The 13670-nt window shown below is 41.2% G+C and overlaps 1 protein-coding gene across 1 annotated transcript in view; it reads left to right on the top strand.

Annotated features, from left to right (window-relative positions):
• The window catches only part of PKHD1 (PKHD1 ciliary IPT domain containing fibrocystin/polyductin), a 238727-nt gene that overhangs the window by 168218 nt on the left and 56839 nt on the right, over positions 1 to 13670 (top strand). Inside the window, exons 57-58 of the mRNA XM_071447449.1 lie at positions 236 to 398; positions 2348 to 2508. Coding sequence (XP_071303550.1) covers positions 236 to 398; positions 2348 to 2508 — 324 coding nt within the window. The remainder of the gene's footprint in view (positions 1 to 235; positions 399 to 2347; positions 2509 to 13670) is intronic.

The following is a 13670-nucleotide window of genomic DNA, read 5'->3' as shown; positions in this document are numbered from 1 at the left end:
GGTGTGACTTGGTTTGTATCAACTCAGGATATAAATTAGCTACAGAGTATTCTAAAGACACGTGAAGATCCATGAACAATACTATTAGTCTGATTTAAAAATAATTTGCACTGATATATATGGGGGGCATGTTAATATGGAAAACATCACATGAAAAAAACCAAATTTCTTATCTCTAGTTATGGCATTCTTTTAACCATTTTTCCTTGCTTGATCTTCTCTTAATCCCCGGCAGAAGTCACCTTTACTGGTTTTACACAGAGCTGCTACAGTGAAGACAGGGATGTCTGTATCATGTCAAATGCTGATCATTTAGGCATCATGCCTCTCATCACAGCAGAGACATCAAGGATGTTACATGTCAGTGAGAAGGACAAGTTCTACTTTCATCCAACGAGGTAAAATGCTTCATTCTGAGCTATCTTAAAAAAAAAAAAAAAAAACAAACAAAAAAAAAAAAAAAAAAAAAAAAAAAACAAAAAAACACCTACAGCTTTGGAACTATCCTCCCCTCATATCTGCTTTTGTATTGCTCCTGTCTGACAAAAATGAAGAAGCTCTGACATCAAGCAAACATGCACAGAAAAACTCAAATACAGAGAAAAAAAAATGGAAAAACACCATCAAATTTAGTTTAGGGCAATCTTTTTTAATTTGAGTTTTGAATTCCATCAAGGTGCATCTCCGGATGAATCCTCTTGGATTTCTTCTTTTCCTGACATTTGTGTAGCAAAACAAGCCTCACATATCCCATTTCCTAAACCCCCATCCTGAGCATCTCTGACTTCTCAGCCTCAGGCTTCAGAAAATGTCAGGACCTCCAGGAAAAAAACCCTGAGACAGGGAATGTCCTTTTGGTCGGGGAAGCGTGGCTTGATTTGTGCCTGCGAGATCACATCAGAAATGTTGATCAGTACCAGGCAGGCTGTGAGATGTCAAATGATTGCCAGAACTGCTCCTGCCCAGGGAGAATATCATCTGTGAGTGTTGAGGAGGGAGGGGAGAACTTCATCTGTAACCTTTAGTCACTGCTGGTTGCAGTGGTTTAGACATACCACATCCAATGGAAACCACATGCCTATTTATTTATTGCAGTCACTGAACATGATGCAGAGGCTATGTCAGGAAAGCCTTGAAGTAGCAAAAAAAAATTCCAGCATGGACTCCACTTGCCAGTCAAAAATAATTGGAGGTGTCCCGCACTGCTATGTTTAGAGCCCCTCCAGCCTTCTGCCAGAATTTCTTATTTTATTCTATATTTTTGCTTTTTGCTCTGGGCATTAGTTTGCGTGTAGATTTCTGAGCCCTGTCCAGCTTGTCAGCTCCCATTATGTTTCACTCTTGTATCCATCCCACAATATTCTGCTGGTAGGGACCTGCTGAAAGAGCTGGTGGTTTTCAAATGTGAGGAATCCACGTGGATCACTGAATGCTTCCTTGGGAGGCTGCTGAGCCTCTGAGGGTGGTTACATCTCCTTGTGCTCCTCATGCAATATCTGCATGCATGCATTTAATCCACCTTTGCAGCTGCTGAGCTTGATCCAGGATGTGGCTGCATTCCTCTGCTTCAGCATCCTGAAGGGATATCTTGATGGATTTGTCCTGTCAAAGAGAAGATGAGCATTGCCTTGGAGCAAGAAAGGAAATAGAAATATCAGAGAATATAGCAAATCCATGAAGAACTTTGCTTGTCCTACTGGTAGACCTAACCAGCAGAAATGCTGATGTGATGAGAGATGGTCAAGAACTGAACTGTCAGGATCAGAGGAGTCTTTGTTCTCTGCCTCTTTTGAGCTTGGTTGACTGGGGGAATTGGCCTTTTTATTCCTCTGCCCTTACTGCAAGTCTCTGCCTATAACTATTTGCCCCATTCAGGGTACCAGAAATTGGTTTTTCTCAGCCTGAGACCAAATAATTCTGCATTTTCTTCAAGGTTTAATGTGTAGTAATCTGAAAATATCTCCAAGGACTTTGCTGGAGTACAAGTCTTTTTATTGTATTGAATTCTGCCATGGGTGTGAGATGCTCTGTTCACCAGTTCCTTTAAGCTGTGTTGAACCTTTAGTCAATCTGCAATTCAGCTCACTACATGCTAGTGTTTCAAAAATTAGGCATGTTATTTAAACACACTGACCTCCTTCTATAGTCAATATAGATCCTTGTTTAGGACATTATTAATCTCAACTCTTATATTTGTCTCAGTGAGATGAGTTTCTCTCAACACCCCTGTTTTGTTACAGGAACCTTCCTCTGTGGCAGCCAGTAGTTAATGACTTACATAGAAATTTATAGGCTTTTCTGGCTGTTCCAAGCCACTAATAATAATGTTACCTTTCCTACTACCCAGTGTACAAACCTCTGAAGACACCATGCTCCCTGAAAAGAGATGCAAAGGCTCAAGGAAAGCCCTTTTCAAGGATTTGGATGGAGGTGTCCTGCATCTGGAGCCACCTGTCTCTGTTTTCCCCAAGTCAGAGTTTGAATGGACACAGTTCTACTCAGAAGCTGGTAAGTGCCTGTGCTGGAGGGAGTGTTTGCAAAATCATGCAGAAACTTGAACCATGAGATGTGACTTCCACTGAGATCTGCAGCTGAGGCTGAGGTCATGGTAGTCCCAGTCTGTGTGATTCCTTTCCAGGCAGGATGTAGGGAATTGTGCTGTGCAGCTCTGTGCCCACCAGTGCCACTCTGCCTTCTTGCAGTATCATTTCACCCCGCATCCTTAGCCTCTCTAGGGTCTGACTCACTAGACTGGGTGGTAGAAAAGTTCTTCCCTGTGAGGGTGCTGAGGCCCTGGCACAGGTTTCACAGAGAAGCTGTGGCTATCCCTTGATCCCTGGAAGTGTCCAAGGCCAGGTTGGACAGGGCTTGGAGCAACCTGAGATAGTAAAAGGTGTCCCTGCCCATGGCAGGGGGTGAAATGAGATGATCCTTGAGGTCCCTTTCAACCCAAACCATTCCATGATTGGTGATTCTACCTGCCCTTTGCAAAGTCCTCTGAGAGCATTGAGGAGCCCACGCCATAAAAACACCACAAAACTTCAAAATAATACCAATAATTGGCCCTGCAAAGATTTTCATCTGCATCCCACTGAGGAGATAATCAAGCTGAAAACCCACTCCAGAAGTTTGACGACCCCTCTCTGTTTAAAAAAGGCCCATTCTGCTCAGTAACCACTTTCTGAAGGCTCCCACAGCAAGGCTCCATTCTCATCCTGATTAAAACTCAGCTCTCTGATTCCAAATAAACTCTTTAATTACAATTAGCATTCCCTGTGCCTGCTGCTGATGGTGGCCATTTTGCTGTAGAGATGCATCGTTTGTAACTCTGCTGGTACGGGAGACTGATGGGAGGGACTGTAATTAATCCTGTTTTCCTTCACACTCTAAAACTGATTAAACACAAGAAGAACTTTAATCTTTAAACAAAATGTGCAAGGCTTTTCCTCTAAGGATCCCGCTCTAGCTGGCTGCTTACAGGGTTGATTTATGTGTTGTCTAGATGCAATCACTGATTTTTATTGTACCTTTTCTACCCTAATTATGAATCACATCCAAGCACTAATGCTCTGGTACTATTACCACTTAGCACCTGCATATTAATGAATACATTTGCATACAAAACCTGGATTTTATTCAGATTCCCACCATTTTTAGCACATCCTAGCACACAGTCCTAGGTATAAGAGGAATCCCTACCATCTAAAGTGCGCTGAGGGCACAACCTTTACTCCCTAGGGTTTATCTCCTTGTGAAATGGAGGTAACAGCATATGATAAATGTTGCCTGCCTCTGAAGCTATGACAAAATTGCTGTGTTCTCTTTTTGCTGCCCAAATCTGAATGGGGATTTTTTTTCCCCTTCCCTTCACAAATGTGTGTTAAATTCCTCTGCATTTCCCATTCTGACCTATGGTTCCTTTTGTGGCTGACATTTGAAATGGCACAACTTGATGATAAGGTGAATTCATGGTCATCTTCTCTTTCTGGAAAGCTGCAGCACTGAGTATTTTTCACAGTGCAATGCAGGCTCCCAGGATAGACAAACTGGAGAAGAAGCTCAACTTTCCTGCTCCCACTCATCTCCTGCAGCAGGACCAGAGCAATTATCATCCTTCCTGTGCTGGGCAGTGATGAGGCCAAACCTCGAGTCCCATGTTCAGTTTTGAGCTCTTCACTGCAAGAAAGACATTGAGGGGCTGGAGTGGGTCCCCAGAAGGGAAAGGAGCTGGGGAAGGGTCTGGAATATAAATCCCATGAGGAGCAGCTGTGGGAGCTGAGGTTCCTTATCTGGAGAAAAGAAGGCTCAGGGGGACTCTCTACAACTCCCTGAAAAGAAGGATTGGCCTCTTCTCCCAAGAAATTAGTGATAAGTCAGGGGGAAATACCCTCAAGTTGCACCAGGGAAAATTCAGGTTGGATATTATGAAAAATTTCTTTCCAGAAAGGATGGCCAGACATTAAAACAGGCTTCCCAGGACAGGGGTGAGGCCACCATCCCTGGAATCATTAAAAAGAAATGATGAAAGAAAGAAAGAAGAAAGAAAACCAAGATGTGACCCTTTGTGTTATGGTTTAGTGGGCATGGTGGCATTCACTCATTCATCATGGGCTTGATGACCTTGGAAGCCTTTTCAAGACTTAATGATTCTGTAGGGACAGATTCCCCTTTGGTGTGACAATGCTTCAAGGCCTGTGAAGATGGTGGTGTTGTCACAGAATTATAGAATCATGGAATGGCTTGGAAGGGGCGTTGGAATGGGATGATCTTTCAGATCCCTTCCAACCCAAACCAGTCTGTGATTGTGTGATTCTGTGATAAACATAAATATTTATGTTCACTTCAAGCTTCCAGTTTGGCCAACCAGATTGAAATTGCTGTCCCTCAGCCATTTTCAGATACTCTGATTACTCTGTGGGGAGCAAACCAAAACACTCAGTAGACTTCAGGGACAAAAAAAACCATGGAAATGTTTTATAAAAATAAGGAATATCACAGGGAAGAGGTTGTGAAAGCCATAACTGGGGCACAAGGGATCATTCAGAATTATATTGGTGTTCCTGGATTCACATGGTGTCTTTTATTGAAGATATAATTGATACAGAATTTGTGAAATTTATTATTTCTATACCCACATTTTTCCCCATTTGTTTTCCCAAACTTTTACCCACTGAGTTTGCTCTTTGTTCATAAACCAAGGTTTTTATTGTGACTCTCTGAAGAAGCAGAATTGTTCACTTCAAAATGAAATTTTAGTTTTCTGGATAAACCGCAGAAATTTAGAAAAAAAGAATAAAACAGGAGGGAACAGATCCAAGATTTTTGTTGCTATTATTATTTCTACTGCAAGAAAAAAGGAGTAACAACAAAAGTGGGTTTGAGTCCAACAAAGCATAATTACTTTTTAATGTGAGAGTCCTTTTTAATCTTTTTTTTGTCTTTTAAATATAATGCTGCAAAAGTTTAAAATTAAATGTTTTCCAACACCCTCCTCCCTAAATAATTTATGAGGAACTTTCAAAGTACCATTTTTTGAATTATCCAAAACAATTTAATGAGTTTAACATGAATTTGTAATTATTTAAATCTCTTTGAGCTGCCATTTTTGGATGACAAAATGTTTTTCTCCTAAAACTCATGTCTAGAGCAAGGCTCTTGCAAAAGAGCTTGGGGACAGGCCTGGAGCACTAAATGGTTCCATGATAGAGGAAATACCAGAATCATAAGCTGTACAGCAGAATTAGCTATAAACAGGAGTTTCTTGTTGGGGAATTTAGGACAAGTGAACAGTTTGTGTATTCAGCTGATTCCTATGTCCAGGTTAAAACCCCAGCTCCACGAAGGGCAGCTGATTCAACCATCCTTGTGTAGTTAAAGGATCAGCCAGTTGCTGGCTTTTGCAGTGTTCATAAGACTGTTATCACAGTTCCTAAATCTGTAATCTGAGATGACTCCCAGAGCCATCGAAGTTCATTGTCTTCCCTTGGTGGAAATGTAGCTGAGGACCTGAAATTGGTAGAAGATCCAGCTATCTCCACTTCTGTTGTCTCCAGCGTTGTCATAGAATTTTGGAATGTTTTGGGTTGGAAAGGACCTCAAAGGTCATCGGATTCCATCTCTTGTCATGGGCAGGATCAATTTCCACTGGAGTTCACTAATGTCCCCTCCACTGAGCAAAGAGAGATTGACTCATTGCATGGGTAATACACAGAAACGGGGAGATGAAACCAAGGCTTTCAAGTTTTAGTCTTGAGCCTGCAGACTTATATTTTCTTCCTGCTGACAGATATATTCTAGGCATAACTTAAGGCAATTTGGACTGAATAATCACAAAATCATAAAGCAGATCAGGTTGGAAATGGACTCAAAAGCTCATCCGGTCCACCCTTCTGTGGGAAAGGAACATTATGTGGCACCCTGTCCAACTGCATTTTGAAAACTTCAAAATGAGGATGTGATGGAGACTCCACCATGTCCCTGAGGAGGTTGTTCCAATAAATCACAGAATGGTTTGGCTTGGAAGGGACCTTAAAGATCACCTTGTTCCATCCTCCCGCCATGGGCATGGACACCTTCCACCATCACAGCTTGCTCCAAGCCCTGTCCAACCTGGCCGTGGACACTTGCAGGGATGGGACAACTACAACACCCATGATTGCTACCACTGTGACAAAAACTTATTTCTTATATTGAGATGAGACCTTTCCTGGTGCAAGCAGTACCTGCAGCCCATTGACTTCCCCATGTGTCTCCTTGAGAAGAAAGAGTCTCATCCTCCTTGTAGCTTCCCTGTAAGTACCAGAATATTGTGATAGGATTCTCTCCTGAGTCTTGTCTACTCCAGGGAGAACACACCTAATCCTTCAGCCTTTCCCCATAGGTGAGGTTCCCCAGCCTTTTCACCAACTTCAATCCTTCCTTCAGTCCTGTCTGATTCTGATTTACTGGGGGATGATGAAGCCCTGGACTATCTGATGTATATTCCTGAAAATTTTTATTTCTCTTGTAAACATGTGCTCCTTACATTTTATGTGAATAATTGAATTTATTTTCTCCTTTACAACCTGATGACTCCTTGTAAATTCTTTGGATACAGTAGAAGAATCAGTGAAATTTAGGTCCATAATACCTCTGTGGGATGGGTATTTATTTTGACACTAGTTTTCCAGGAAGAGGAGAGAATTTGTGACTCGCCCAAGGTCAGTCATTGAATTAAAAATTTGCCTTCCAGATCCCTGACAGCCAGACTCTGAATCTAAAAACACCCCATCCTGTTAAAGCAGGTGGAACTTTATGGTTGCATGGACTAGAATAAACCCAAAGTGCATTTTACATAGCACTTTTTACTAAAAAAAATATTCCTGGACTATATTTTGGGACATCACTGAACATTTAAATTCTGGCTACAGTTATAAAGAAACAAACAAAAAATTGCAGTTGGTTTGGGGTTTTTTTTCAATTATTCTTACAAAAACCCAGAGAATTTTTTTTATTGACTCAGCTTTTGTGTTAATCTGTTGGTGAGAGGACCAGTGTGTTGTGGACAACAAAACTTTTTATCTGACCAGCAAATCACTGAGATTATATTTTCCTTTGTCATTTTCAATCTGGAGAAATCTAAAGCTATGAAATTGCTCAGTAGTCTTGCTTACTCTCTAGAGGTAATCAGTACATTTTCTAAATCATAAAGAGGAAAGTGTTTAATTTGTAAATGCTGTTCTGAAGCAAGTTATAGAGACATTTAACACTCAATTTTTTTAAAAACTATTGTCAAAAACTCTTTGAATTGTAACATTGAAGTTAAAAGTCATAAATTAATATACAGAAGTTTGCTAAGTTCATCAGAAATATGATAAAATGTCAGATGTAGGTAAAAACAATAACTTGGGTTATGGGTCGAAGATTTTTTGTACAATTTTCTTTCTTCTGGTACTTTTAATTATTGAATAAAAATCTCAAATAATAGTTGGGAAAGCATAGAATTTTGAGACACAGGCTGACAGTATAAGTTAGGGCTAAAGTTGGGTGAAGATGTTGCACCATAAATATTTATTATTCCAAGGAATATGATTAGCCACACTAGCTATGCATAATCATAGTCAGTAATTAAAGATGTCTGAGAAGAAAATGCAGGTTTGGTAGATCTGCAAGGAATGAAACAATGCAATATCAGCATTGTTTTTCTCTGGAGCTTTTTTGCTGTTGCTGTTCACAAATAGAAATTTGCTTTTTCTGCAATAAATGGCCCATGCAAAATGGGTTGGAAGTAGCAATGGAGGGCATTAAAAGAGCTCTTACCAAGCTATTCTTTCATAAAAACCAAACCTAATATGATCAGAAAATGCTTGTAATCCTTAATTTTCCTGAAAACACATCTCTGGTAAAGATTTCAGCAGACTTTAATTAAGTTGAGACCAAAGCAGAGAATAAAGTTGGGAGGATTTTCGTAATGCTCATGGGAGAACAAAGTTTAAAGTAATCCAAAGGGAAATTAAGTTATTTTTATATCTTTGATGTCTATGTGGTGGCTCATCGGGGTAAGATGGTGGAACACACTGAATTAAGGAATCAGCTCTGCCAATTTCAGCACAGCAGAGTGAGGGACAATTTTGTGGGGAGAGAATCCACCAGTTGGGAAGGAAGACAGAGCAAGGAATGGCTTTAAACTGACAGAGGACAGGTTTAAATTAGAGGTGTGGAAAAAATTCTTCTCTGTGAAGGTGCTGAGGCCCTGGCACAGGGTGCCCAGAGAAGCTGTGGCTGCCCCTGGATCCCTGGAAGTGTCCAAGGCCAGATTGGACAGGGCTTGGAGCAACCTGGGATAGTGGAAGGTGTCCCTGCCCATGGCAGGGGTGGAACAACATGAACTTCTTGGTGTCTTCCAGCACAAGCCAATCTGTGATTCTGTGATCTGGATGCCACCATGAGACTTCCTTAGGGGACAGCTCTGCCAAGGAAAACCACTCCTCTATATGATTTCTCTTGGTAAATCAGAGAGGAACTGGGCACAGTTGGGGATGTAGCAACAAGGTCAGCAGTGGGGCTGAGGTGGCCATGCCTCATGTCCATTTTGAAATACTCTAAATTGCTTTCTCTCACAGTGTTTCAGACTTTAATAAAAGACTATTTGCCTTTCTTAGGGTTGCTTTTTCCTTAATTCTGAATCCAGGATGTGTGGGATGAGTGGCATTGTTCATTTTCCATGTGATCAGCATAGAGCAATGTATATACACACACACAGATTAAATATATGTATATGTACAATTGTATAAGCCTATCAAACCCTATTTCCTTGTTCCCATCAAACAAGAGTATAAAATTCTTTTCTCCTGATGAAGCCAAAAAAACCTTGGGCAAACCCAACCATTTTGCACATTTATTGCTGTAAATGGAGTTCAGCTTTTTTGTGCCACCCTTTCTGCTTCTTTTCTAAATTCCTCAGGTTCTTTCAAACAGTCATGCACTGATGCTCAGCTGCATAAAACGTAAAATATGTATACATATCTATTAGGAATGATTATCCAAATGAATTTTGGAAAAAGTGATTATGAAGTCAGGTCCCTGACAATGGGAGATAACCTTGCCCCTTAGGATAGCAATCCTTTTTGAAGATGTGCCAACAAATAGTTTGTGCCTACTGTTGCTATCAGAAATTCTTGGCTTCCCCTTTTATTCTTAATCCTTGAGGATAAAAGAGCAGGTTTTTCATTTTCCATACTCAACTCGTGTATTTAAGGAGCTATTTTTAAAAATGCCACCATTTTTAGAGTTTGTGAGACCTTGGAGAGCCTGTTTGCTTCCCTGGAGGCTCAGTACCCCCAAAACACTACATCACCTTTATTTAGGATTCTAGTTATGGATTTGAAACCCACCTCTCTCCCTTAATGTATATAAACATTGTCTGCAACACAAGCAAAAGGTTTTTTTATCATTGACAGTATGAGGCTTCTGTTTCAATGTAGTGTTTCTTAAACTGTGATTCATAAAGCATTGGTGGTCCATGAAACCTGAATACCTGATGGTCTCACCACTCATGGATTTATTTAGGAACTTGAGAGTTAAATGTCAAAAGAATTATTAGGCATGTGGAAAATAGGAGATACGAGAAATGACTGGAAAAGCTGGGTGGCCTGCTCTTGAGAAAAAGTGGAAGAGAGGTTTTGGAACAAAAACATGAGACTGCTGGGGATTGGAGAGAAATAAATTGCTCTCAAAGTCTGTAGAGTCAGAAATAGTGGTCTGAAGTATCATCAGGATAATTTTATGTGTTGGGAGGAAATGTTGGAATAAAGACAGAGAAACATGGGCATAGCTTGCCTGAGTGAGTTGCAGAGTCCTCATCAGTGGTAACATCCTTAGATAATCAGATAGAGCTATCTTTTCCTGAGCAGGTAGAGGATGGGTCAAATAAATTCAAATAGTCCTTTCAGCACCTGTTTTTAAAATTCTGAAAGGATTTTTGTGGCCTTCAGGAATCTTTGAGGTCTGACAGTGATATATGGGTACAAAGGCCAGGGCGTTGTAGGAGGTTTGGTAATTAGGACTCTCTAAATGCTTTTGATGAAGACAAAGAGTGACCAAAGGAGGGAGGAAGGGGAGGAAAGGGATTGTCTCTCAACCCATGTGCTTGGTCCTGGTGGTTCAGTCTGCCTGTTCTTGTGAAATGCCAGTGAGCCTGGAGTTATGTGTAATATGTAAGTGTAGAGATGAGTCCCACAGAAAATGGTGTCCAGGGTGTGAGTTTACAGCACCAGGGAACCAAAACTGGCACAGGCTGCCCAGAGAAGCTGTGGCTGCCCCATCCCTGGAAATATTCAAGGCCAGGCTGGATGAAGCTGGGGGCAACCTGGGATAGGGAAAGGCTTCCCTGCTCATGGCAGGTGGTTCGAACGAGCTGATCTTGAAAGTCCCTTCTAACACAAACCATTCTATGAATCTATTCCTTATCTGGGACCTCTCCTCCAAGCTCAGACATCCTTCATATTCTCCCAAAGGGACTGTTCCATTCTTATTTATCATTCCTGTTTTGGTGATGCCCACAAATCTGAGTCAGTCTTTGGGTTTTATTCTTACAATACACCACCCAGAAATTTTCCAGCATCTTCTGGAAGAATCACAGAACACTTTGGGTTGGAAGAGACCTTAAAGATCATCTTGTTCCACCCCCTGCCATGGGCAGGGACACCATCCACTATCCCAGGCTGCTCCAAGTCCCATCCAACCTGGCCTTGGACATTTCCAGGGATTCAGGGGCAGCCACAGCTTCTCTGGGCACCCTGTGCCACAGCCTCCCTACCCTCACAAAGAAGAATTTCTTCCTAATATCCAATCTAAACTTACTTTATTTCAATTTGAATCTATTCCCACTTTTCTTGTCCATCCATGCTCTTGTAAATATTCTTTCTCAGTCTTTTTTGTTGACTCACTATAAGTACTGGAAGGCCACAATTAGATCATCCCAAAGCTTCTCTTCTCCAGCCTGAATAATCCCAACTCCCTCAGCCTTTCCTCACAGCGGAGGTGCTCTATCACTCTGATCATCCTGGTACCCCTTCTGCATTGCTCCAACACCTCCATGTCCTTCCTGTGCTGGAAATCCAGGGCTGGAAAAAACTGCAGGTGAGGTCTCACCTGAGTGAGGCAGAGTCACATCCCTTGATCTCTGCCCATGCTGCCTTTGGTGCAGCTGCTGCTGATTTTAAAAATCAAGCCAGAATGTGTCAGGAGAAGCAGAGGAAGTGGAGAAGTGAGTTGCACCAGAGGGGCAGAGATGGAACCAAGGACAGCATCTACATGGAACACCCTCTCCAGGCTTGCTGGCTGCTGCCTTTAAGGAGGCAAGATGGTTGTGTTTAAGCAATTAAAAAATAAAAAAAAAGAAAAACAGAAAAAAAGAAATGTGTATTTCATCCTGCAAGCATAACTATATTATTTCCTTTAGATCTTAGAGACATATTTATAATCCAACCAAACTGCTGAGTGGGAGTTTGCAGAGGTTTACAGGGGAAGCACCGCATTTTGCAACAATTAATTTTGTAGAGGAAGCAGCCTGTTTAAAGATGCCTGTGGCAGTCACTAAAATATGTGTTGTTTTTCAAGGCCACCAGACACACAGTTGGCTAGGTTGGCTAATAAACAAAACAACAATGCAAAAAAAAAAAACAAAACAAAAAAAAAAACAAAAAACCCAAAAAAACCCAGCCTCATGGGGTTTGCAGGAAGAAGGGATGAGAAATAAAATGAATAATGCTTACCTGCTAGGGGTGGGTGAAGACTATAATTGTTTAGCCCCCAGCAGATCCCTGCAAGGGTTAAAAATGACAAAGATATTAGTTGGTGACTGCTAAGATTGTTGGTTTGAAGCTTTGGGCAAAACGCAGACTGTTATTTACCGGACTTGGTCGATTTACTTCTTAATGCAATAATGACCTGTGAAATGAAACGTGAGCTAGACAATTGTTCCTCATTGTTTCCAGTAAAACATCCTTTCATACCCCATTAAACCACCATTAATTCCATTTGAAAGAGAAGCAGGCACAAACACCAAGGGACAGCTCTCTTTTCCTCTTTTCCTCTCTTTGAGGGACTGATCAAGGCCTGTGGATGGAAAAGCAGCTTTCTCACCCATTTTAGAGGGTGTTGGGCAGCCTGTGGGGGACACATTTTTGAATGAACACTGCAGAGATCTACTGGATTGGCACCCAGTGGATCACATTCCTGAGTTTTGCAGAACATATTAGGAAATCTGGCTAACAGTCAATTTATTGGTTTTTATACATCATGTTTCTGTCTCTTTCTTTAAGTAGGGTTTCTTCAAGCATGAGATTTATGTAATCATGCAGTGTATGTGCAGATATATCTGTGTGTTATTTCCCTCCCAGTCCTTTTAAACGCATTTTCAATTTTAAACAAAAGTAATAGAGTGATAAGTCCTCAAGGTAATAGATTTCTACAGGTTTAAAAAAGGTTGGGTCTGTGAACAAAAACTCTGTGAGTGAATGTTTCTGTTCCCCAAAGTGTGTTATCTGTTTGGAGTCCTTTGGCTACCGTGAAATGTTCTCTGGGGTGAAACTCCAGGTTTGTATCTCAACTAAAGGAAAATACTTTTGCACACTGGTTCAGAGCTGGGAATCCAGCCACAGCTGTGAAGTGCAGCACTGATTCTACTTGGTGTGGGACTGGTTTCTTTACCTCCTGATTCTCCTCTGCTGTGGCATTGAAAGACATGTTGATGTGGCACTGAAGGACACAGTTCAGAGGGATTTAGTGGCATTACATTTACAGTTGCACTTGATCTCAGAGGTCTTTTCCAAAGCCAAACCTCCACAGCCTTCCCAACCAGTAACCAAATTGTCTTGCTGCTGTTTGGCCTTACCTGAAACCTAGACCAAGACATTTAATCAGTTCTTTGGCAGGTGTTGTCCACCTGCAAGGAGGTTGCCATGGATCAATGGCTTTGATCCAAGAGTACCATTGATTTCATGCAATCACAGTTTGACAGCCTATACCCTTACATTCCATCATATTACTTGCTCTTTCTTTTTACTTGCTTCTACTTTTATATTTTATTTTATACTCTATACTTTAATGTTATTTGCTACATTAGATGCCTTTCTTTTTCCCTGATAGATTTATGCCTGGGGAAAGATTTTGTCTGAAAGTTTGCTCAA

The sequence above is a fragment of the Agelaius tricolor genome, unplaced genomic scaffold (genome assembly GCF_023055355.1).
Source record: "Agelaius tricolor isolate 1412-34295 unplaced genomic scaffold, bAgeTri1.0.p SCAF_1, whole genome shotgun sequence".
NCBI classification, from domain to species: Eukaryota; Metazoa; Chordata; class Aves; order Passeriformes; family Icteridae; genus Agelaius; species Agelaius tricolor.
This window is presented reverse-complemented; position numbering and strand designations above follow the sequence as displayed.